This window comes from Wyeomyia smithii, chromosome 2 (genome assembly GCF_029784165.1).
Source record: "Wyeomyia smithii strain HCP4-BCI-WySm-NY-G18 chromosome 2, ASM2978416v1, whole genome shotgun sequence".
NCBI lineage: Eukaryota > Metazoa > Arthropoda > Insecta > Diptera > Culicidae > Wyeomyia > Wyeomyia smithii.
Genome location: NC_073695.1, coordinates 66,260,910 through 66,287,168, shown reverse-complemented (window position 1 = coordinate 66,287,168; position 26,259 = coordinate 66,260,910). Strand labels below are relative to the sequence as shown.

At 39.5% G+C, this 26,259-nt stretch overlaps 1 protein-coding gene across 12 annotated transcripts in view; it reads right to left on the bottom strand.

The window, feature by feature from the left end:
• Window positions 1–26,259, bottom strand: part of LOC129725961 (G protein alpha o subunit) — a 207,414-nt gene that overhangs the window by 8,508 nt on the left and 172,647 nt on the right. For all 12 annotated transcript variants that reach the window (XM_055682439.1, XM_055682440.1, XM_055682431.1 and 9 more), the window contains exons 6-7: window positions 3,233–3,361; window positions 3,018–3,147 (exon numbers count right to left, since the gene is read on the bottom strand). In XM_055682439.1, the coding sequence (XP_055538414.1) occupies window positions 3,018–3,147; window positions 3,233–3,361 (259 nt within the window). The remainder of the gene's footprint in view (window positions 1–3,017; window positions 3,148–3,232; window positions 3,362–26,259) is intronic.

Here is a 26,259-nt window from a genome sequence, read left to right as displayed (position 1 = left end):
CCCAGACGTCTCATCACTCGCAAGTCTCTTTCGATCTGGTCGAGCCATCATGCACGCTGCGCCCCTTAATTTCTTGTGCCGGTAGGGTTGCTGAAAAGAAGTGATTTCACATGGTTGTCGTCCGGCATTCTTAAGATGTGACCGGCCCACCGCAACCTATTATCTTTCGCCAGGTGTGCAATGGGGTTCTCTCCAAGCAGCGATTGTAACTCATGGTTCATGCGCTGTAGCCATTATCCGTCGTCCGCTTGTGCTCCTCCGTAGATAGTCACCTTCTGTTCGCCGATAGGCACCTTCTGTTCGAAAATATCAAAAGGACTTCCATAGAGGACTACCGGTTATCAGGGTTTTGTAGTTTTTTGTATCGAAGTGGTCATGTCCGATCATCACCGTGATTGGTGCGTACGTTTGTAATGTCTGAGAAGAACGGGCCGTCGTTGAGAACGTGGTCAATTTGTTTTGCTGTACGTTGGTCGAGGAAAGAAGTGACTTTGGCTGTGCGGGCCGATAACCGGCTTATATAAGGCTATTTTTCCGTTCATGTCCCCAACGACGATCTTGATATCTCTACGCGAGCAGCTATCGTAGAGTTTCTCCAACTGTGCGTAGAACGCTTCTTTCCCTGCATCAGGTCTTCCTTCGTGAGGGCAGTGCACATCGGGAATATTGAGTTGTGGAACCGGCTCTTAATTCTCAACAAACACAACCTGTCGCTGATTGCCGGCGTCAAATCCACCGTACCTTCTCTCCTTTCAGGCAAAGCTCCTGGAGCGCGACGATGTCGAAGTGGCGGGGTTCTAGCTGATCCAGCAGAATTCGGTCGACATCCGGGTCGTTAAGCGATCTACTGTTACATGTACTGAGCTTCTAATCGTCGTCCTTATTTCGTCGGCTGGGTCATTGCCGATTGTTCCGGTTCGTTTTGAATTCTTGATTCTCCGTAGTATGTTTATTTTAGTATGCTGCCTCACTAGGGCTGCGATACCTAGCCTCGCGACGGAGCTGGCGAGACATCGCATTTCATAGTTCAACCATCCGGTCCGGATCAGTCGCTGTTTGAGCCGCCCCTAGCCTGTGGGGTAGACGCGCAGACAAGCTTCTCTCTAGGAGAACAACTACCCCACCGGTTTACCGGTTTTTTCTTGGTTGCTCGTATCCCAGTTGGTACCACGTGGAGGTAGGAATAAGGCAATATGCCTTGAACCACACTGGGGTCTATTTTCTTCTAACTAGTACGGGTGAACTGTTAAAAAGCACTGCCCAGCCGTTTACCAAATCTAGCTCTCCTCAATATCGAATCATTGTTGCTGAAAGAGCCTGGCGTTGACGATGTGTTCAAGATATTCAGTACATCTTCGGAGATTCTAACCCGAAGTGATTTTTTTCTGCTTTTTCGATACTATTTTAAGCGTTATTAAATAAGCATATTCAAACTCTTTTTTCTACATACATGAAAACTAGCCCCCCCCCTAGAAATTTTCCTTAGTTGCGCCCATGAATGGAGCATTGGAAACCATGTAATATTCCGTGTGGCACTATATTCATATGCAAAGTAAATGAATATATTGTGAATTTGCATGCATATTTATATTCGAAGCTTCAAGTTTATATCAATTAACGTGCAAATTTACATGGCTTAAAACGATTCTGTATTGTGCATCATTAACGGTGTGAAATTGTATATGTTTTTCACTTTATGTGCTAGAAATCGTTATGTGCTTTCATTTGTATTAGTTGTAAATTTCATTTTTTGGTACTGTGTAGCTTAAAATCACAGCAGGAACATTATTTTTCAGTGTCAGATCTTTGCACTGTTTGTTTGCAAGGAAAAAACTGTGAACTCTATACTTTGAATTATTTTAATTCTAAAGAATGGATTTTATCATATTTTAAATCTTCGTTCCCCTTTCAGTGAGCACCTGGATTAAAAACGACCTCTAGTTAGTTTTAAAGCTATGGTTTTCAATATGGTGTCTGATTCTAAACTCGACCTTCAAAAAGTAACTCTCGATGAAATATGTAAAATGTTTAACCGAAAATGAAACCTTGAAGTAAACCTAACAACATATCAACAAATTATCGTTCAAATTACAAATAGTCGAGATAAATCAGTTACTACGTGAATTGAAAATATGGTCTATTAGAAACCAAATTTGCATTTCACAAATTAATAATTAGGACTCAGAGAAAAAAAAAAGATTTTAATCGAGTTGAAATCTCAGCCTATCTATCTGAAAGGGTATGTACCAGAACCCCCTTCATATTACCGTACACGTATTAGAACGGAAACACGTACATATTTACACGCTGTTTGATCACTAGTCGAGTGGAAGAAAAACTTTTTGGGATATAAATTAATTACCCGCTATATGCGGTATGTACGTGCGCATAAGTGGGATGAGCACGCGAGACAAACCAGCCTAAGTACACTTTCGGAACAAATTTGTTCTTATTTGTTCAGTAACGTGATCAGATTATTTCGATGTAAATAATTTCATAACACAGCTGGCGAAACTAACCTTGACCTGAACAATCCTAAAAGCGGCCCAATAAGCCTACAGATCGGTGAACGTATCTGCACTAGTTCGTTTGTCGTTGAACTTATAAAGTCAAATTTCAACATCTGGTTTCGGTTGAGAACAAAACTAGTTATTTTGTGTGATCAGCGGCAGTGGGTCAGGTTTGAATACAACCACTGTCAACCGCGCACTTGTTGACTTGACGTCAAAGTCTGCGAACCGGCGACTAACGGTTAGCGGTATCTAGACCACTGTCATTGTCAGTCTACGACATGATTGCGATAGTGATCAAACAATAGCTGCAGCAGCTACTGAAAAACCGCGACTTTTTGGGCAGCTTATGTAACCGATCTCTGCGGCATTAACGAGTATGAACGAGGCATTGTATGAGCGTAAAACATAGCCGATTGCAATCAGCAGCGTGCGCGTGGGAATATATGCTTATTGTTTGCGCAAACGACAGGACGCATCTCAGCCGTTTAACATCGGATCACTCACCGTGGTTTCGTCTTCGTGTAACACCTGATCATATTCCGACATGGCAACGCAGAAGATGATGGCGGTGACGTCCTCGAAGCAGTGGATCCATTTCTTTCTCTCCGATCGCTGTCCACCAACGTCGAACAGTCTGAAAAAATAGACAATCGTTAATTAGAAATAACGTAGGAGCTAGAACAGGAAAAACGATAATCATGTGTTATCGTCTAACTCACTTGAAATTTAGGTTCTTGAAGGAGAAATGCACTTCCACGATGCCGGTGGTTTTGACACGCGTCCGCAGAATGTCCTGCTCAGTAGGCTGGTAGTCTTTGGCGCCCAATCGATCCAGGTCGTCTAGGAAACTGTGAAGTAAAACAGTGAAACAATCATTAGTCTTGTGTGGGGCAGCAAATTACACGCTAATTTTAATTGAAACAGTAAACAAAATCGAGGTTCGCTTATGTCACGAGATTTGTTCATTTGCAAATGCTGTTGCCATTGCGCTCTATTAATTTCGTTCTCCCTGCTTGGTTGCATTCGTTTGGGGACTTGCTGAATATGCTGCACTTAAAATCGTTTAAACCTTAGTTTATGGTCGCAATAGAGTAAGACATACACAGCGTAGTGCGTACCATATTACAACCGGCATTGCAGCAGAAGCGCCTTGGCAGTAAATTCTGTTAAGACATCTTTTTTCGCGCGAAGCAATTTACTGGGGTAAGCAGGCATAGCATGAAGGAACCCGGTTCTCCATTGCGTATTAATATATTAACGACCGGCAACATTGCCGGGTTATAAATACGATTTTCTGCGCTCCTGAGTGACCCGTCTGAAGCGTGCGGTGTTTCGACATATGTGACGACGCCGGTTGATGTACCTTAATACCTGGCTTGGCTTGGCGTGTGCCGTGCATTTTCTCGTATGCCCTTTGATTGGCCGTATAATAAGTCAGACAAGCTGGGCTTAGCGGTTGGTAATTCATCGCTTGCATCATGACAGATTTACAAATTATAAAAATGCAGAACCCACTGAGAGGGCAACGAGAAGCTAGCGACCGTTCAAGCTGTCACGTTTATGCATACAGAAAGTATGAACCGGTGAATGTTTCACCGCGGGCAAAGCGAGGATTGCGAGAGGGATTAGTGAATTAACGACCAATTCTCGAAGATTATGCTTGGCAAATCGCAGAGCAAACAAAACAATAATTATGTTTTATCATTTCTTGTGAACGGGTTGAATTGCTAAACGCAAATCACTCCGATCCGCTTACCGCTTGGTTATGGTCATTGGGTGTTTCAATTAGTGAGATGATAATCCAGCCCCGGCGGTCGGGCTGTATCATTTTTCATGCTTTTCACGATTGTGCTAATCAAGCTGGATGATTGTAAAGCTGCGAAGTGACCTTGAATTTTGGAGTTTTCTTCCTCCATCATTAGCAGCTGCTTCTCCTTGGTTTGTGTTACTGGCTGCGATAGGAGAAACCATGAACTAAGCTGAAATCTATGGCGGTTGAATGTTGTTTGCGAGGGAAATAGACAGAAGGGCTTAATTACATACCTCTTCTAAGTTAACGTTTGAATGTTAGAATAACAGTAAAATTATTTATCTCGATATTGTGATTATCATCTCCCACGGAAATGAAACTAATAGGTAGTAGGATTGATTTTTGCAATCAAGCGTTAATTTTTACGTGTGATTTTTTCTAATAGGACGAAATCACTATCCACAACTTTGCCGAAGAATTCGAACCAATCAAACAAATTTATCTGGTATTTTATATAGACAATTTTAACTTTTTTGTTTTTTATTTCCCCATGATCGAACAACCATTAGAGTTAAGCTTAAATTTTGTAGTTTTCATGAAAAAATAAAATGTTTAAAAACTAAGCTGTCCGATATACTTGTTTTTTTTTCTCAAGAATTTTTTACGGTGTTTATTATTTTCTACAACTATGTTAAAGATGTTGCACCAATCTTACAAACTGTTCTGGCTACAAAAATTATTTTCAATCATCGGCACCATTTTACAGAAGCCCTTTTCGAAAGATAGTTGTGGTTCGAACGAAATTATGAAAAGCCAAATCAAAAAAGGACAATTAAAAAGTTGAAGAGGTTGTTTATAAGACACGACCGCAGAGTTTTACGTAGAATACGACAGCCTATCTTAAGGGGTTATATACCTTTTTGGTCGAGAAAAATGAGGGAAGTTTGAATTTATTTTTGAGTGCATAGCACCATTTTCATTGCACCAAAGTGGTATTTTTCTGAAAGCACAGTTTATCAACAACAAAAAAATACGTTTGATTTTGAGATATACCAATTATTACTAGAGTAATGGCCGTTTCCCCGAAACGCTATTTTTTGCAGAGGCTTGCGGTGATCCTGATAGAGACTCAGCGGATCAACCGAAATCAAAAAACTCATATTATTTAATTAGTTTAGAAGTGTGCCGGGTCCTTGAACGATCGCTTTTATGAGTATTTTGTTTTCAGTGCAAACGGGAACGTTTTTCCCAAAAAATGCACGTTTTGAGTGCAAAAAATTGCATTGAAAAATTTTTTGCGGCAAAATGTAACTGTATGTTTCAAAAAGCGATCGTTCAAGGACCGGCGAATTTTATAACGAAAATTTAAAAAAATAAGATGAAGGAAATCGGTTCAGTAGTTTTCCCGCAATCAGGATCACGGCAAAGTCATTTTCCGGAAAAAACTATTCCGAGATAATCGCGTGTAAAGTTTCATGTTTAGCTTATGCGGCCGTGGCGAGGCGCGTTGCAAATCGCTCTAACTTTCTTCCTATTTATCAGATTTTTATGAAAATTTGTGGAAATGTTCTCAAGATGTTGTATTTGAAGATAATGTAATAAAATTTTTCCGGTTTTTTGAAAACTAAAAAGGTATATAACCCCTTAAGTCAATGTATTTCTTGCAATAGGTTTGGGAATACACTCAACGGGGTTAATCAATTTAATGGACTCTCTACTCCAGATGACGTTTACCTCTACAGACGGCACCGGTAATGACAATGAATAACAGCAGCTGCACATAGCAGCTATGCAGTTTCACTTGCTACCGTATCCAAAACAAGAATGAACTTGAATTGTTTTGAATTCTTTTGTATCAAGTTGCACTGAGTAGTGATGGGAAATATCGCCCAAAAGTTTTCAGATGGTGATGAAAAAAAAACTATGACAGATAGTTGAGTTGGATAAATTTCCCATGGAAGGTTACCATGTTAGCTTCCTCACAAAAAAATATTACGTCCTTGCGTGCAGTCTTCCGGCAGTTAACCGGAACATTCGCCATGGCGGACGAAAACATGCGTGTAGCCATGTTTTTAAGCTCTTTCTTCGTTTTTTTATGAATTCCTCCTCCGTTTTCGCGACAAAATTTTTGGTATAGATCTTGCGCTTCAAGTTTGCCCAGAAATTCTCGATGGGAAGCAGGTGGGGGACAATGGGCAGATTCGCCGACTTCGGTACCACATCCTCCAACGATCGCTTCGAGTAGTTGATCGACGTCAAATCTGGCCAGGACACCGTATCTTCGCGCTTATGGTATTTCTTGATGAACGACGCAACTTCTGTCAGGCACTTCGTACTATAAATTTCCCCGTTCACGGCCAGCGCGGAGCGAAAGAAAAGCAACTTTGACATCCCTTTCTCGCTGATTGTCAGCCACAACCGCAATTTCTTGGGGAACTTGGTCTGTGAAATAAACTTTACCTCGGTGCTCACTTCCTTCGTGGGGGAGGTAAAATACGAAGAGCCCTGCTAGTCGTTCCCATCCAGGGTGAGATAGGTCTAGTCGTCCAATACCACTGCCGCGTCGCGATTCGCCGGGAAAATCGACTTGACCATCTTATCCAACCGCTGTCGCTGCGTCATTGCCTGCAGCTCCGAGACCAGTGGACGGGACTGCCGCTTCCTGCATGTATGTCCACGTCTCCAGATGCTTTTTCACTGTTTTAGAGCATGCACTAACCTCTCGGCCAAGTGCACGCAGCGATTTAGCCACTTTTCCCTCGGCCTTCCTCTTCAGCATCCTTTGAAGCTTCTTGTCGCTCAGGGTCGTTGGCCGTCCGAAACCGGGCTTTCTTTCGATGCTCTGATCGTTGTCCAATAGTGTCAAGATGTTGTAGATGCCAGAACCAGCATACCCGGCGTCCACAAAGTGCCGCACGATGTCCGTTTTTGACGCGGCGGGGTACCATTCTATGAACGCGCACACTTCTGAACGGAGTAGCTTCACTTTTTTCGCCAGCACAGTTAGAGTTTGACTGATAGAGCTGTCAAATTTTTTTCGCTAACTCATGGGTTACTATGATTTATGATGCATGAGTAGTTTCGTCAGTGCCATTAAAGGTAAACCCATGAAAAATTGGCAATTTTTGCCTATTTTTTTACCGCAAACGTTATTCGACAAATGCAATTTTGCTATATAAATTTGTTAAAAACAGAAACAGTGAGGGCCCAAACAGAATGGATACGTTTGCGTTGCGTTGACGTCAATGTGACAGTGAATGTATGAGCTAACTGTCAAATTGCCGCAAACGCATCCGCAACGTATCCATTGTGTTAAGGCCTTGAATGACAAATCTTACGATACTACAAATGAAAATTCAAACAACCGGACGAGTTAAACAGTTTGTTTTGGAAAGTCTTCGGGTTTTACGCCGGGAGTGCTTTCTACGGAGTAGTTTCAAGCCGAAGTTCACTTTGAAGGTTGTATAATAAGGGAAATAATTGAAGCAGGCAAAATTCTGTCAATTTTTAAACGTCCAAAACTTCACGAAAAATGAATCAATTCTGACAAAACAGGTTTCATTTTACTGGAAAACTGCCCTAGTTTCCCAGTATTACTAGAGAACTGGACGTGACCAAGGGTCACTGGAAATGTTTCACTTAGGTTTATATGTTGTCAATAAATCAGAATTTGTTTTGGGTTCATTGGTAGCCAAAGATTTAAAATTCGCCAAGGAATCATTGAGGTATGAATTTATTAAGTATGGGTGTTGATTTTGGCGGTTTTTTCCCTGTTGGGTACTAGTTTTCTTTGAGCTTGCAGCACTCTAGCAGAATTCAATCGAACATTGTGGGTGTGTAGGTCTTATAAAACCAAGCAACTTTGCGAATTTGCGTTTGAAAATTTATCTGGATTTACATTTAAAAAGGTCAAATTATTTCCACGCGGATTTTCTCTGAAAGGTTATTTATGCAGATTTTCAAATTAACGTGGTTTTTTACGCGAATTTTTGAATTAAAGCGGCTTATCAACAATAACATGGTTTTTTTCACGAGGCATGTAACCCCCGCGTAAGAAAACCTAACTGTATTTGAACCTTTTTCTTATGAATCAATATATCTTTGTAAAAATTATCTGAACTTTCCTTCAAAAATATAAAAAAATGAGTTAAAGATCCTACTCTGAAAAAAATATTATTTTAAAAACAAAAAATGATTTTAGAAAATATCGGTGATCTCAGTTTTTTTTTAAATGAAGTATTTTAGATAGACAATTCAATTGCCTAAAACGTTCTATGCGTTGCAAAAATGTACACTTTGACACACACTCTTGAAATCCGAAACACTTTCGGTGTAGGTTGGTCACACCAAGTTCCCAAGTAATACTAATATAATACTGTTTTCCAGTGAAATGAAACCGGTTATCAAAATTGATTCATTTTTCGTAAAGTTCTTAGAGTTCTAAACTTAGAGAGAATTTTATTTATCCCAATTATCTTGTCTATCCCATGTTTAAATCAAGATGCTTTTTTGGCGCAACAATTTCGTTGATTTGGATTTTTAGTGGAACTAAAAATTGTTTGTTGGGTAACAGATACTTTAAACTTAAACAATTCCAAGTTAAACTAAACAATTACCAGAGAATTACCAATAGACTGCCGCTATGCATGTCCATCATATTATAAGAGTTGGCAAGCCAAAGAAAATGCATTTTATTACAATTTCGTATCATTGCTTTTGATGAGATGGTGCAAAAAGTTTGGATATTTTTTTTAAAGTTCTCCAGTGCTGAGTTGTCGAATTCACCTGTTCTTAGGAAACTAAAAACTATAAATACCTTTTTAGTCACCATTATTTCTCAGAAACTCAGTGACACCCGGGGCGAACCTTTACACCACCCCCAACAATGCTAAATCTTGTCGAATAGCAGCACCCAACAAATACCTAGCGGCAAAAGCAACTCCTGGGGTAGGGTAGGTTCTTTTGGGTCTCCTCCAGTAACCAGCCACACTGACTTGTGCTCACCCTTATAATATCGATAATTATCGTTAACGTCAAAAAATTAACGATAATATCGATGACCAGCATTTATCGATATTATCGATAAGTATCGATAAGTTTCCCATCACTAGCACTGAGATAGCTTAATTTGGGCAGTGGCTACGAAGAGGTTGTAGATGAGGGCCAATAATTTCGTGCTGATTGCTGTAAATAGTAGAACTTAACCAAAAATTTTGTGATTCAGGCACACTGGCTCAAATATTCTTCAAATAAATGTTAAAATACACTCTTTTGACTTCAGCTAAGCCTCAAACTTTGAGGCTTAGCTGAAGTCAAAAAAGGTTAATAATGTATGTCAATGCAACTTATTGACAATTGAATATTGTTTTTTTTTTCAACATGGCATTTTTTATTTAATTCTGAATGATTTACTGTGATATTTTGATAATGATTATTATGATATTTAAAATCAACATGAGGTGATTTATTTGCAACTATATATGATAATTTTAATCGCTAGACTGCTAGCCACACATGCTATAGAGCTAGCCACCCACGCTATATAGCAAGCCACACACGCTATAGACATGCACAGACACGCTATAGACATGCACACGAAAACCATGCACGCTATGTAACAAGCCACACACGCTATAGACATTAGGGTGGGGAAAAATGATCGATTTTCCAGAACCAAGCTTTTTTGGTTTCTTTTGGGGCCCCAAACAACCCTAAACTTATCGGAAGTCGATTGGTTTTGTCTCCGCTTGGCGCATTGCATTTCAAATTTGTATGGAAATTTATATGGGAAAACCTACTTTTTTGCATTTACCTTTCTAGAGACCTCAATAATACTCTTATAATGCACTACATTATGTTAAAGTATAGTATTTTAGATGCCTAACAACTTTGCCGAAGACACTGAAGAGCTAGGATGTCCATAAGAAGAGCTATAGCTGTTCAAAGTTGAGTATGTCGATTTAAATGCAGAAAATCTTGTTTTCTTCCAACATTACCAATGTACCGGTGTCAGCAGGATTTCCATCAGAAGTAACCTGTCGTAACGAGTTTATACACTCAGCTGTATCAAGCAAACAAATTTAGTTCAACATTCTAGGCGTAGGTAGAATCTACAACGTGTTTCTGAGGTAACTTCCGATGGAAATCTGGCTGACGCCGGTACACTGGCAGTGTTGGCAGAAAAAATGATTTGCAACATAAATTTCGACATACTCAACTTTGAACAGCTCTAGTATTTTTTTGAGACACCCTAGCTCTTTAGTGTCTTCGGCCAAGTTGTTAGGCATCAAAAAACCTACCGTTTGAAGTCATGAAACCTTTGGTTTGAGCCATTTTGAGCTCTTTAGAATGGAAAATGCAAAAAAGTTGGTTTTTCCATACAAATCTCCATACAAATTTGAAATGCAATGCGCCAAGCGGAGACAAAACCAATCGACTTCCGATAAATTTAGGATTGTTAGGGGCCCTAAAAAGAACAAAAAAAAAAAACTTGGTTCTGGCCTTATGCTATCAAGTTTCGTTTTTTCCATATAACGATTCCCCACCCTAATAGACATGCACGCCAGGGCCGGCGTCACATTATTTTCCCGAGTGGGTAGTAAGGAATAGGGAAGGTTCATGGGTGACAAAAGCGTAGCCAGCGGGGCGACCTACTGATACCTGAACATAATTTTACGAAAAATCGACAGCATCAGCAATAGGGTGCCAATGGAATGTTTGAGAGAAATTAGATTTTCGAATTTCATTCAGTAGTAATACTTCCCATGAATTTTCCATGGATGGTAATTATATAGGCTTATTTTCAAAAGCTATTCCACGCCCTTGCGAGTGGCTTTCCGAGAGTTTACCGGAACATTCGCCATGATGGACGAAAACATGCGTGTAGGCATGTTTTTGAGTTCTTTCTTCGTTTTATTTTCGCGTCAAAATTGTTGGAGTAGGTCTTACGCTTCTGGTTTGCTCAGAAACTTCGGATGGGACGCAGCTGGGGAACGTTGGGTGGGTTGGCCGACCTGGGTACCGCATCGATTTTCAGCCGCTCCATCTCCTCCAACGATTGCTTCGAGTAGTGGGCCGACACCAGATCTAACCAGAGCACCGCGTCTTTGCGGCTGGCACTTCGTACTATAAATTTTCCCGTTCACGGCCAGTACGGAGCTTCTCGCTGATTGTCAGCCACAGCAGCACCTTCTCTGGGAGCTTGGTGTGTGAAATGAATTTCACCTCAGAGGTCACTTTCTTGGTGGGAAATGTAAAATACGGATTGCCCTACCAGTCGTTGTCATCCAGGGTGAGATAGGTCTCGGCGTCGACCACCATCGCGTCGCGATTCGCCGGAAATATCGACTCACCCATCTTATTCAGCCGCTGACACTGCGTCATTGCCTGCAGCTCCGAGACCAATGGACGGGACTGCCGCTTTCTGATGTCCATGTTCACCAGGTACTTTTTCATTGTCTGGCCAGTTGAACCGACTTCCCGATCGAGCGTACGCAGAGATGTAGCCACTTTTCCCTCGGTCTTCCTCTTCAGCAGCCTTTGGAGCTTCTTGACGCTCAGGGTCGTCGGCCGTCCGGAACCAGTCTTTCTTTCGATGCTCTGATTGTAGTCCAACAGTGCCAAGATGTTGTAGATACTGGAACAAGCGTAACCGGCGTCTCTTTTCCGTACGATGTATGTTTTCGACGCGGCGGGGAAACATTCTTGGATCGCACACACTTCTGAACGGAATAGCTTCACTGTTTTCGCCATTACGGTTATAGTTCGAGTCATTTTTTTTCTGCTGACTCATGGGTTACTATGATTGATGCTGCATTGGTTGTTTCGTAATTGTGTATTCTCGGAGAAAGACCCCACCCAAAATTTGACCTTAATCGAACTTCTGATGAGGTTTCACCTACAGTCGTGAAAGTCTCACATTTTTGACCAACCTGAAAATGCACAAAAATAGTTCTTGAAGTTTCCGAAATCGATTTTTTTATAGCAAATCTCTTAGAAATGCATGCAATGTCGAGATCTGATGTTGTTTCATAAAAAAATTGTTTTAAAAACAAAAATTCAATTTCAGGGACATGAAAACTGTTGCGTTGGGAGACTCGAGCTACACCCGAACACAAGAGACACTTCCAGCTTGAACATTTATTTCGTCGATCAAAAAACTGTAACTTTGACCGCTTTGAGGCTCTACTTCCCGAAGTCCGATTGAGCTCAAATTTGGCATGGGAAATTTTTACGAGAAAACAAGACTACACAACTCTATCGTAAATGAAATTTAGAACTCGATCGTAAATGAAACAATTAAAAAATAATCCTTTTCCTTGAGAAACGTTACAATTGTTCATAAATCTGTCGCTCGCAACATTACATTTTTTTGGTTTTGTCCGGTAGTTCCGTGTGGGTAAGTAGCCACATGGATATTTTCCGAGTGGGTACTACTACCCATACTACCCACATGAAACGCCGGCCCTGATGCACGCGCTATATAGCTAGCCACGCACGCTAGCGACACACGCTATAGATATTTACACGCGTTATATATGTGCACACCCCCTTTATATACATACACGCTGGATGTTGGTGGCTTCCCAAACCACATGGCGGTGCGAGTCTATTCAGATTCTGGCTGTATTCACCCAACGATATCTGAATTGGATTGCCGCTGGTGGGGTCCAACTCAGATCGAAGGGGAGCCGAACTGAAAATGGTCCGCTACTGTCCGCCACTGCTGCCCGCTGCTAGCAAACTGAGCTTGCTTGAGGAGAAGCAGTCTCTTATATACCCCACTCTGTCGTCCTTTTTAGGAAAAGGCAACGAGCGACCAATTAAAGGTCGATATTTACGTTTCGACAAGCTTCAACAATTTTCAATAGTACAATAGTTCGAACAATCAGATGACAATTTTCTGCATTTGGACGGGTGCTTAGATAATTTTCCAATCGATTGCTACAGACGACGGAAATCGGTTGGAAACAGACTGAGTTTAAAACGTTTGAAATTGGACAATTTTCGTTACGCTTTCGATGTTTTCGGTTTTTGAAATTGTATCCCTGTATTGAAATTGGACCCTTGTTTATGTTGCCGTAAGACGTATTCTACGTCAAAAAGAAGTTGAAGGTTCTTGCAACAGATTAGGGAATAGAATCGATGGGGGTCAATCAATTCAATGGTCTGAAGCAGTGAATTTCAGTAATAATTGTTTTTTTTTTTCCTTTTTCCAATGATGGTTTCAGTTTCGGGTGATATTCGACCATTTTAGGAGTTGATATCTGGACTCTGCGCATCACCTTAAGTCTGGAAATACCCGTAATGGAAAGTATTTAGCTTCACTTTTAGCTCGAATCTGTCGAAATCTGAGCTCAAAACAAGGCCCTATATTTTTCAATAGCAACAACCACAACAGTTAGCATCACCAAATTACAATTTTTCGTATTTCGGAGGGCGCGTAGCTAATTTTTCACCGCGAATTGACACCCAGCACGAGTTGAATGAGACTTTGTCTTTCCTTTGTTTTGCCTTCTTTGACCAGTAGGGTGTCCCAGAAAAATCGATGTTGCAAAAGGCAAGGTGCTCAACTCAAACCCCTCTTCCCCTAGGTTTCCATCACATGTAAAAATGCCAATATCTCCGCTCCCCTGTAAGATGTCAAGGATTAAACACAATTTTCGTCATGAATTCCGCTTTGCAGTTGAACATTTTTCTTATGTGTTTTAAGGGTTTTATCTGCAAACTCGGGATCAAAGGTTTTAAATTTAAGAATCATTTTTTTATAATTCATTACTGCTTTAGCACAACTCACTTAAAAAATATTTCACATCTTATACGTTCATCATCACTTTGAATACTTCAAAATTTTTTAGGAATAGAACACACATAAACTGGAAGTCGTCATATCGGATTTCCAAACGACGTGTGGAGTTCCACTTTCGGAATTATTGAAATGGTTGGCCAAATACCACTTTAGGTTATTTTTCTGAAGCCGGAAGTCGCCGATCTTAGGTAAATTGAAGCGATAAATTTGTAGAAATACTCTTTTTAAAAAAATGTGTGCTGTCGGGGTAGCACCGTCACCCAGTGAGTGGGGTAAGCCCGACATGGTCTGAGGCTAGTTGGATGTTACTGACACATATTTCTCATCTATTACCGATGTCTCGCTGATAATTAAATTAATTAATCGATTTAGAACCATGCACTCAATCTCTTCTGTGATTTATGAATAATTCCAAAGGGTTATTAGAGGTGCCAAATGTACTGAATCAAGTCACAAAACTGACGGCTTTCCCGGTGGTATTTGAAATATGCTCCGGTGTGGTCAATGTGATCCTGGCTTCAATGAAACTAGTTAATAATATGACTTAAAGTGCCACATGATAGGCTTGCCGAGTATCAAATTCTTTCATTGTTTATACATAATGTTCACCGGAACTTGTTCCGGCAATCTGCCCAGAACCAGCTAACCGACAACAACCAAATTCAACAGTAACATACAGAAATGTAAGATCTCTCATTCGGCGGTTTGCGAATTCAAATTAGTTCAGTTAATTTGAGTTAATTCATGAACAAACTTAGGTGCCGGTGTTACCCCCAAGGGGTGCCGGTTTCACCCGCACTGATTGCTAAACGCCGTTTTTATCTTAGTTTCAAAACTTCACTATTCCTTGTAAAATAACAGTATGAAAGTACTGAAAACCTTCATATCTTGTAGAAAACAATCTGGGCAATGATTCTGTGAAAGAAATATAACAATATTCGCCATCAAGTGCTACTAAAGAGTCATTTTCCTTAGGGGGCCGGGCTTACCCCCAGTACCCCTACCTGTACTGGGTGATATTCGGGCTATTTGACAATCGTTTACAGTAAAACCTCTTTTTAGGAAATTAAAGTAAGTAAGAAGAATTGAGCATGACCATTCATGCTTATTTCTCCTCTATAATGAAATCTAAAGAGATGCTTGTGGTTTTTTTCAAAACGAATATTCGTTGTTGAAGTCCAAGGAACACGTCTGAGAAAAAGTGAAGGTTTTCTGATAACTAACAATTGTGCTTTAATCCACAAAACTATGAAGAAAATAAAAAATGACTTTCAATACTTAAGTCGCCTCTTGATCTATGTTCAAACCAATGAAATGGGACCTTTCCTTCAGCTAAATGTTCAAAGATCTAGTTTGGGTAAAGGTGAAAAAGTAAATCGAATCCCGTAATGTGTTACTATTCACAGATCTACGAATACATCAGAAATGTAAATTTTTTATGCTCGACTCGCACTGATTCAAAACATGGATTTTTCTGCAAAAAAATATTTGGAAATGTTAAAGAAACAACGAACATTATATTGAAAGAAAAATCACATGTCATCGTTGAATTTTGATTTAGATGCGATTTGAGCTTATGCTTAAAAAGTCAAAGTTTTGCATGTATTATATGTTTTTCAAAAAAAAAAAAAATCAAAGAAAGTAGTTTAGGGTGTTTCTTCGTATGCAGAAAATCATCTTCGAAAATGCTTCGAACATACGTAGTTTTTCGAGTAATATGTCAACTTTTAGCAATTTTTTCTTTTTTCTCAAATATCTTTCCAGAACATTAACTAACATTTTATTGGAAAACAATCACATATCATAGCTTTGAATTTTGATTTGCAGACAAATTGAGCCTAAATATTTATGATTTTACACGTTTTACTTAGTTTCGTGAATAACATCTACATTTTCAGTAATCAGATACCTATCATTTCAGTAATCAGATACCTTTTCATTTCTACAAATAAATTATAAATAACGTTATCTTTCCATTTTGGGTTGACCGCCTTGACTTTTCCAACATTGATTTTTTCGGGACACCCTAATGACCAGATGATGTAACTTGCAAATTCGATTGAATAGAAAAGGGATGTGAACAAAATTGCTATTTGTATGATAAAAAATCACGAGAAGGTTGTGTGCAAAGCCACGACCGCAAGAAGTAGAATACTTTTACAAGAAAGATAACCCGGCTGCTTGCGTGTCAGTCATTTTTAAAACGGATTTGTTTCGTATACACCGCTTGTTAAGCACAGTATCAACAAATCGTAATAAACATCACACTGCTGTGCATTTGCAGCAGCATCAAACCTCAGTTGCAGTTTATTGATAACCATTCATTATGATCTTTTAAATACATTTAGTAGCCTTAAAAAAGGCCAATTGCCGCAATTGCAATTTTCATTCAAAAATTGCATAAATGCTTCATGGTCAGATAGCGTGCGATATCCGCTCTGACATAATAAATTTTTCGAACGTTGTGGAATGATATAACAAGAAAAATAGGTGTGGCTAAATTATTTCCAGTTATACCATTCTGCAACGTTCGAAAAATTTCATTTCGTATGTCGTAAAACTCATGTACGAAAAATACATCTCATTCATTCTGGACCCGCCTTTATTTTCAGTTCCTACAGATTTTCTCAGTTTCGTAACACGGATGTACAAAAACGTTTTCTTGTGGACATTCTGGCGAGCCGGACCGATAGAGCTCTCATTAAGGCAACAAAATAATATTTATTGTGTCTTGTTGTGCGGCTTGGAAGAAAAAAATGTTCCCGTCCCCGTGTCGCATGGAAGCAAATTGTTGTGTGGTTGATATTGCCGATGGTAGACATGAGTATGAAGGTCGAAATTTTGCTGGGATGTCTAACCATAACCGTCTTCTTCAAGGCGTTACATCCTTGTTAATGAAGTGTTGTGAATTTTCTAAAACAGACTCAGCATCGTGAACAGAACGTGCCGAACTTTTCTGTTTGAAATCGGATTTGTTTCTTATATAGCGCTTGTTATGCACAGTATCAACAAATCGTAATAAACATCACACTGCTGTGTGAATTTATTAATAACCATTTATTATGCTCTTCCAAAAACATTTAGCAGCCTTGAAAAAGGCGGATTGCTGCAATTGCAATTTTCATTCAATTATTGGATAAATGCTTCATGGTCAGATATACCCGCTGCAACTGCTACGCTATTGGTAGCCATGCCACAGTTGTGGCCGTTATACGTTGCCATTGGTATCCGCTGTCCCTGCGACAGCTGGCCAAGCTGCTATCGATGCTGAGATCCGCTGCAACTAGTACGCTATCCATTGCTACCCCAAAGCTGTGGCCGCTATCCGCTATCGCTGGTATCCACTGCACTGCTAATGCTGCTGCTAAGGGATGACTGCTGTTGTCGCTGTCTAAAACTATTATGAGCGGCTTCGACTGAACCGGCTCTTGTATAGGCCAAATAGCATATTTTCAATTGCAAGGTATATGATTCTGTTGACCGTGCTTGGGAAGCAATCATATAACGACCAATCAGAAGTCAAATTTTTCGTTTTGACAAGGCTCGACTATTTTCAATAGTACAATAGTGTGGATAATAAATTTACAATTATCTTCATTTGGGAATAATCTTAGAAGATTTTCCAATTTATTGCTGCAAGAACGAAGGAAATCCATCGAACACTAACCGATTTATTAACATTTGAAATTGGACATATTTTTCACTTTTTTCGGTTTTAGATTTTCATTTCACATCCCTATGTAGCTGAACTTCCTGAGAGAAGTATTCTACTTAAAAAAAAATCACAGGAGGGTTGTGTGCAAAGCCACGACCGCAAGGCTGAAGTAGAATACTTTTACAAGAAAGATAACCCGGCTGCTTGCCTGTCAGTCATTATTTCTAGTAAATAAACGTTGACTAATCAGATCAATCGAATTTTGCGCTTCAACAAGGATTGATCATTTCCAATATTATAGCAAGTTGCTTGTCATGATTGGGGCTTGTCAATTTCTGAATTTTGGTTACGCAAAAAATTATTTTTTATATCGGAATATCGGATAAGATACCGGTCACCGTTATCACTGACAGTGCGAATAAAGTATTCCTTGTGATAAAATAAACAACTGTTTTAACACTCAAAACTAGACGGCTCATGTGTTGTCAAAACGAGTCAACTTTTCATTGAATACATTTACTAGTGCCCGCTATCGCACAGAGACTGCATTTCACTAAAGTGTCTCACTGCATCAGCTGCTATCGATGCTGATACCCGCTGCAACTGCTACACCATCCGTAGCCATGCCACAGTTGTGGCCGCTATACGCTGCCATTGGTATCCGCTGTCCCTGCATCAGCTGGCCCAGCTGCTATCGATGCTGAGATCCGTTGCAACTAGTGCGCTACCCATTGCTATGCCACAGCTGTGGCCGCTATCCGCTATCGCTGGTATCCACTGCACTGCTACTGCTGCTGCTAAGGGAGGGCTACTGTTGTCGCTGTCTAGAGCTATTATTAGCAGCTTCGGCTGAAACAGGCTCTTATATAAGCCAAATAGCATATTTTAAATTGCAAGGTCTATGATTCTGTCGACCGTGCAATCAGAGGTCGAATTTTTCGTTTTGACAAGGCTTTACTATTTTCAATAGTACAATAGTTTGAATAATCAAATTACAATTATCTTCATTTGAGAAGAATCTTAGAAGATTTTCCAATCTATTGCTGCAAGAACGAAGGAAATCCATCGAAAACTAACCGATTTATCAGCATTTGAAATTGGACATATTTTTCACATTTTTCGGTTTTAGATTTTCATTTCACATCCCTATGTAGCTGAACTTCCTGAGAGAAGTATTCTACTTCAAAAAGCATTTTGCGGTTCAAAATCGGTTGCTAATTACAACCTTTGAGCTGCCTTAACATTGGGGGAATTAAGATACACGGACAACATGCACTGTGGAAGCTATTTCACATTCAGTAAATTAGACGGGTGCGACAAATTTAAATTGCTAGGATGCAACACAGAATACTTGCTTGCGTTGACAAAAATTATTAACTTTCAATGACTTGTTTATTTGCCTTCAAAAAGGCATTTTGATTTCCAAAATTGGATTTCCTGATGGCAATCTTCATGCTGCCCCAACACGGGGGGAATAATGGCTGTCTGGCGACACACGCTGAGAAAAACTGCGCTGCTCCTGAGACGTGGTGACCAACCACAGGGCTAGTGCTGCTGCTAAGGAAGGACGACTGCTGTTGTCGCTGTCTAGAACTATTTTGAGCGGCTCCGGCTGAAACAGGCTCTTATATAGGCCAAATAGCATGTTTTCAATTGCAAGGTCTATGATCCTGTCGACCGTGCTTGGGAAGCAAGCATATAACGACCAACCAGAGGTCGAATTTTTCGTTTTGACAAGGCTTGACTATTTTCAATAGTACAATAGTGTGAATAATAAAATTACAATTATCTTATTTTGGGAAGAATCTTAGAAGATTTTCTAATCTATTGCTGCAAGAACGAAGGAAATCCATCGAATACTAACCGATTTATTAGCATTTGAAATTGGACATATTTTTCACTTTTTTCGGTTTTAGATTTTCATTTCACATCCCTATGTAGCCGAACTTCCTGAGAAGTATTCTACTTCAAAAAACATGCGATTGTCTCAAATGCCTACGGAGAGGACTAACACGCCACAACGTAGGCGGCGCGGTGTAGGTGATAAAATAAGGGAATTTGAAAAAAGGGGACGGGGAGCACTGCACATTGTGTGTTAGGGACCGTCCACATTCCACGCGGATAACTTAAAGGGGGATTAAAGGGATTGTCCACGGAAGGGAGGAAGGGGGTTTTTAGGATAATTTGCAATCATTTATCATAAACTTTGGTGTAACTCTTCGAAGCACTTTCTCTTTCATCCATGTATGGAACCACTTTTAACTTATTTTGGGATAAATTTTTGCCATGCCCTTATGGGCTGAATTCGAAACATTTTCTGTTTGGTTTCTGCCTCTCGTTAGAACTACTTAATAAATTTGAACCAAATTTAAGAGCATTTTCTTTATTTTTTTTCTTGGTTTTAGGTGAGTTTTTAACTATTTTAAGTTTATTCTGAACACCTAGTTTGCTTTATCCGTTTTTCAGAGAATTGTTTCTATAAATCTTAGAACGAATTTATGTTGTCTTCTGTTACTTTTGTACCTGAAAAGCATTTTTCAGCCCTTTTTTGTCTAATTTTTGATCATTGTATTTAAACTTATAAATCAGTTTTAAATTATTATTTTCATTCTTGGCTTTTTCTATCTTTCAATAAGTTCGAAATTCTTCCTTTTTATTTTTTCAAGCCTTTCGAAGTATTTTCAAATGTTTCAAGGTATATCTACGAGAGTTTTTATGAGTTCTCAATTGAATTTGATGTAGGTTTCACTTAAGTTTGGTATTTTTCCTGGTTTATAGTTGTGTCCTAAGTTATAAAACACTAATTTGAGATCAATTTTTAAGATGTTTTGATTTAGGACTTTCTCTACCGTTTCTGTTGTGGCCTTTTCGCTGTTTTGTTGCTTTCTTAAAGGGTGGGTTATCTAGCTTATACGAGTGCTTCAGATAAATTAAAATTATTCTGTTCTTTTGAACGCTTTTGGTTATTTTCAGCAAAACCAAAAATCATGCCTTCATATTTTTTGTAAATGCTTCAGACTGAATTCGGAGTTTTTCAGGTTTTTTACTTCGGAACTTCGTAACCAATGCAAGCAAAATTTGGAATTAATTTCTGTTTCGCCCTTTCCTGATATTTTGGTGTATTTCTCAGTTTAGGGCTGAATCTCAATTTATTATTGTTGGTTTTCGATGACAATTTTGACGTTGACTAACGTCTATATCGAAGTTAGGCCCCTGAATTTGAAAATCTAGTAATTCAACCAGGGAAAACCAGAGAAAAGTGGTCAGGTTTTGAGCGCTTTTTTGCAGTCATCTATAATCAGGTTTTCGAGGTTTTGGCATCAATCGATCAGAAATTCTTTTACGGTTAAATTTATGTAACAAAAACAAACTATTGTTTGAGATACACTATTGAAAAATTGGTAATTAATATCGATTGTCTAAATCATACCGCGCAGCCAATCACTACCTCTCTTCCCAAGCACAGTCGACACTAACGGATACAATCGATCTGACTTTGTTGTTATTGTTGTTGTCACTTTCTGTTTCCGATGTTTATGCTGCTGCTAGCGGAAAAAACCTTGCAAATATGCATCTTTTTGTTGGTGTTAATTTTACGACAGCGGCCGGCGCATATAATTTTGATTCCAAAACCGCACCAGTGACATGCGGACGCTAGGTGATAGCAGCTGAAAGGAGGAAAGACAAAAGAGTACCGGTCATCTCGTGCCGGTTTCACCCGTAATGCTGGTGGCTTTTAGTAGTAAATGGCTACTGCAAAACACTTAAATGGCTGGAATTCTGGACGGACTAACCAAAACAAGGATATATTCGGCAACTGGCCCCTTTTGGTGCCTCGAAATTGTGTAATAGAAGCGGCTAATTGAATTTTTTGTTTTACCAAATGCTGCTGCTAGCGGAAAAAACCTTGCAAAAATGCATGTTTGTGTTGGCGTTAATATTACGACAGCGGCCGGCGCAGCTTTCAAGAAACATTTGTCTCTACCATTCCATCATCAATGTAGCCCCTCCTTCTTTCTAATTATCTGACGAAGCCTTGGTATAAAACGTATCGTTCGAACGTTTCACCCCATCAGTTTCATTATTAAACCGTACCGGATACATACGGACGCTCGGTGTTAGCAGCTAAAAGGAGGAAAAACAAAATAGTGCCGGTCATCTCGTGCCGGTTTCACCCGTAATGCTGGTGGCTACTGCAAAATACTAAAATGGCTGGAATTCTGGACAGAAACCAGTAAACAAGAAATCGGCAACTGGCACCTTTTGGTGCCTCGCAGTTTAATAATAGAAGCGGTTAGTTGAATTTTATGTTTTACAATTGCTGCTGCTAGCGGAAAAAAACCTTGCAAAAATGCATGTTTATGTTGATGTTAATTTCACGACAGCGCTAGGTGTTAGCAGCTGAAAGGAGGAAAGACAAAATAGTACCGGTCATCTCGTGCCGGTTTCACCCGTAATGCTGGTGGCTTTAGTAGTAAATGGCTAGTGCAAAACACTTAAATGGCTGGAATTCTGGACGGACTAACCAGGAAACTATAATCGGCAACTGGCACCTTTTGGTGCCTCGAAATTGTGTAATAGAAGCGGCTAATTGAATTTTCTGTTTTACCAAATGCTGCTGCTAGCGGAAAAAACCTTGCAAAAATGCATGTTTGTGTTGGTGTTAATATTACGACAGCGGCCGGCGCAGCTTTCAAGAAACATTTGTCTCTACCATTCCATCATCTATGTAGCCCCTCCTTCTTTCTAATTATCTGACGAAGCCTTGGTATAAAACGTATCGTTCGAACGTTTCACCCCATCAGTTTCATTATTAAACCGTACCGGATACATACGGACGCTCGGTGTTAGCAGCTAAAAGGAGGAAAAACAAAATAGTACCGGTCATCTCGTGCCGGTTTCACCCGTAATGCTGGTGGCTACTGCAAAATACTAAAATGGCTGGAATTCTGGACAGAAACCAGTTAACAAGAAATCGGCAACTGGCACCTTTTGGTGCCTCGCAGTTTTATAATAGAAGCGGTTAGTTGAATTTTATGTTTTACAATTGCTGCTGCTAGCGGAAAAATAACCTTGCAAAAATGCATGTTTATGTTGATGTTAATTTCACGATAGCGCTAGGTGTTAGCAGCTGAAAGGAGGAAAGACAAAATAGTACCGGTCATCTCGTGCCGGTTTCATCCGTAATGCTGGTGGCTTTAGTAGTAAATGGCTAGTGCAAAACACTTAAATGGCTGGAATTCTGGACGGACTAACTAGGAAACTATAATCGGCAACTGGCACCTTTTGGTGCCTCGAAATTTTGGTACAGAAGCGGCTAATTGAATTTTCTGTTTTATCAAATGCTGCTGCTAGCGGAAAAAACCTTGCAGAAATGCATGTTTGTGTTGGTGTTAATATTACGACAGCGGCCGGCGCAGCTTTCAAGAAACATTTGTCTCTACCATTCCATCATCTATGTAGCCCCTCCTTCTTTCTAATTATCTGACGAAGCCTTGGTATAAAACGTATCGTTCTGTGGTGGATACGGCCCCTTTTAAGATAAGCAAAAGAAAGTAATATAAACTTAAGTAGTGTAAACACCGTGATCAGCATAAACGCTATCACGCCACCCGCGCGAGGAACGGGCGACGGCAATTATGCTGAGCACAGCATTAAAGGTCACGTATCGATCTGCGATCGTGCGGCCTGTATAGGCTAAGAAATAGAAATAATAAAGCATTATTGAATCGACCGTACACTCGAGAGGTTCGAGTTCTCTTTTAGTAACCGAAACCCACATAAACACATATATACAACCACCAACATTTCATGGCGATCCTGCCAGGAGGCGATCCTATGATGGTGTATCGGTTCGGCGTCGCTTTACTGAAAACTTTGAACCCAGTTATGAAGTGTTTGAAATTGTGCAACAAAGATATACTAATGTAAAATGTTCAAAACAGTGAACAATAACCCGAAGAGCAGTAGAAAATGAGCAGTATCAGTCAGTGGAATTGTGCAACGTAAAGTTAACGATGAGGCGATCAGAAGATTCCAGGTTCCTCGAATGAACCAGAAAAGACCAAATGCACCAATAGAAGAGGCCACAGTGAGTGTTAAGTGATTGCATTCCTTGTGCAATATTGCCGTCATCATCTAACGCAATTAAGAGACACTTTGTACGACCATATCAAACAACGATCATTTATACCGGAAGAGGCCGAAGCATACTTGAAACTTTCGGAACACCTGTACCACCTAGCTACAAATGCAGCCATCGGATATAGCGCATCAACGACAACTTTCAACGCTCTGGCAGCGCTATACGATGAAATAGATACAGTGCTGTTGTGAAATAATATGGGAAATCACTGAAATATACAACCACCAACTTTTCAGTTCCAACGTTTCACCCCATCAGTTTCATTATTAAACTGTATCGGATACATACGGACGCTCGGTGTTAGCAGCTAAAAGGAGGAAAAACAAAATAGTACCGGTCATCTCGTGCCGGTGTCACCCGTGATGCTGGTGGCTGTTAGTAATAAATGGCTACTGCAAAATACTAAAATGGCTGGAATTCTGGACGGAAACCAGTTAACAAGAAATCGGCAACTGGCACCTTTTGGTGCCTCGCAGTTTTATAATAGAAGCGGTTAGTTGAATTTTATGTTTTACAATTGCTGCTGGTAGCGGAAAAAAACCTTGCAAAAATGCATGTTTATGTTGATGTTAATTTCACGATAGCGCTAGGTGTTAGCAGCTGAAAGGAGGAAAGACAAAATAGTACCGGTCATCTCGTGCCGGTTTCACCCGTAATGCTGGTGGCTTTAGTAGTGAATGGCTAGTGCAAAACACTTAAATGGCTGGAATTCTGGACGGACTAACTAGGAAACTATAATCGGCAACTGGCACCTTTTGGTGCCTCGAAATTTTGGTACAGAAGCGGCTAATTGAATTTTCTGTTTTACCAAATGCTGCTGCTAGCGGAAAAAACCTTGCAAAAATGCATGTTTGTGTTGGTGTTAATATTACGACAGCGGCCGGCGCAGCTTTCAAGAAACATTTGTCTCTACCATTCCATCATCAATGTAGCCCCTCCTTCTTTCTAATTATCTGACGAAACCTTGGTATAAAACGTATCGTTCGAACGTTTCACCTCATCAGTTTCATTATTAAACCGTACCGGATACATACGGACGCTCGGTGTTAGCAGCTAAAAGGAGGAAAAACAAAATAGTACCGGTCATCTCGTGCCGGTTTCACCTGTTATGCTGGTGGCTGTTAGTAATAAATGGCTACTGCAAAATACTAAAATGGCTGGAATTCTGGACGGACTAACCAGTGAACGAGAATAATCGGCAACTGGTACCTTTTGGTGCCTCGAAATTTCATTACAGAAGTTTTGTAAAAGAAGCGTTGCAATTCCCTCTACTATTTGCTTCAATGGAATATTTTTTTTTTTTATAAGAATACGGTAGTCAACGACATGCGGTCGTGTCTTGAATACCACCCTCCTACTTTTTTATTCCACTAAATGCTTCAGAGTGGTTCGAGTTGAATTCGGAGTTTATCTGGTTTTTACAATCAAAATTCAAAAAGCGTTCAAAAAATATAAATATATAAAAACTCAGCACGCGTTTGTGAATGATACATAATATTTTATTGCTCTGTCAACTGTCTTTCAAAAGTAATTTCCATTTTTTGGACTAAAATTAGAACTTTCTTTTCGGTTAGAATAGGTGCGAACCGTTGCGAGAAAATTTTATAACTCCTTTCTATTTTCAATTTTGCCTTACCTTCGATACGTTTTCAGATTTTTAGGTTTTTTTCCCCTAACATATTTTAAGTCACTCAAAGTTATATTCAAGATTTTTTTTTCAATATTGAGAATGGGTTATGTTTCCATTTGATTATACTACAAATGGAAACATATCCTATTCTCAATATTCAATTCCATTCTACTAAGACGCTCATAAAAGAAATTTATTTTTTTTCAACTTCTTCTAGATTTTAGAGATGTTTTTCAGCATAAATTTTTGTATTCTTTCTTTCTACCTTCAAGAAACCTTAGTTTTTGGAGGGTAAATTGGGATAGTAGTTTTTGATTTTTTGGAATGCCACTCTACTAATATAAAATATGTATTTTGTGTGAAAAATATGTATTGAAATTAACGAATTTTGCTTGAAACTGCCTCATTTCTGACACCTTTTTAATATTTTCAAATTTTTTAACCATTTTAACAGTTTTAAGATTTTCGATTTTGGTAGCGTCTTAGACATTTCCAGTTATTAGAACGAAGTTTGATAAATTATTTTATTTGCATCCAGGATTAAAATCCAATGAAACATTTTTTTAAGTCACACGCAATTGTTATGGTGATAAGCAGCATTTTTGTGTTAGCGAAGTTGCTTGATTTCGACGTCACGCAAAACCTTTTGTGGGGTGTTAAAATGAGCCTTTTTAAAATAACTTCCACGAAATCATTCTTCAAAATTACATGCTTTGGTGTTGTATAATTGCTACCATAAAGTGATAAATGGTCAGTGC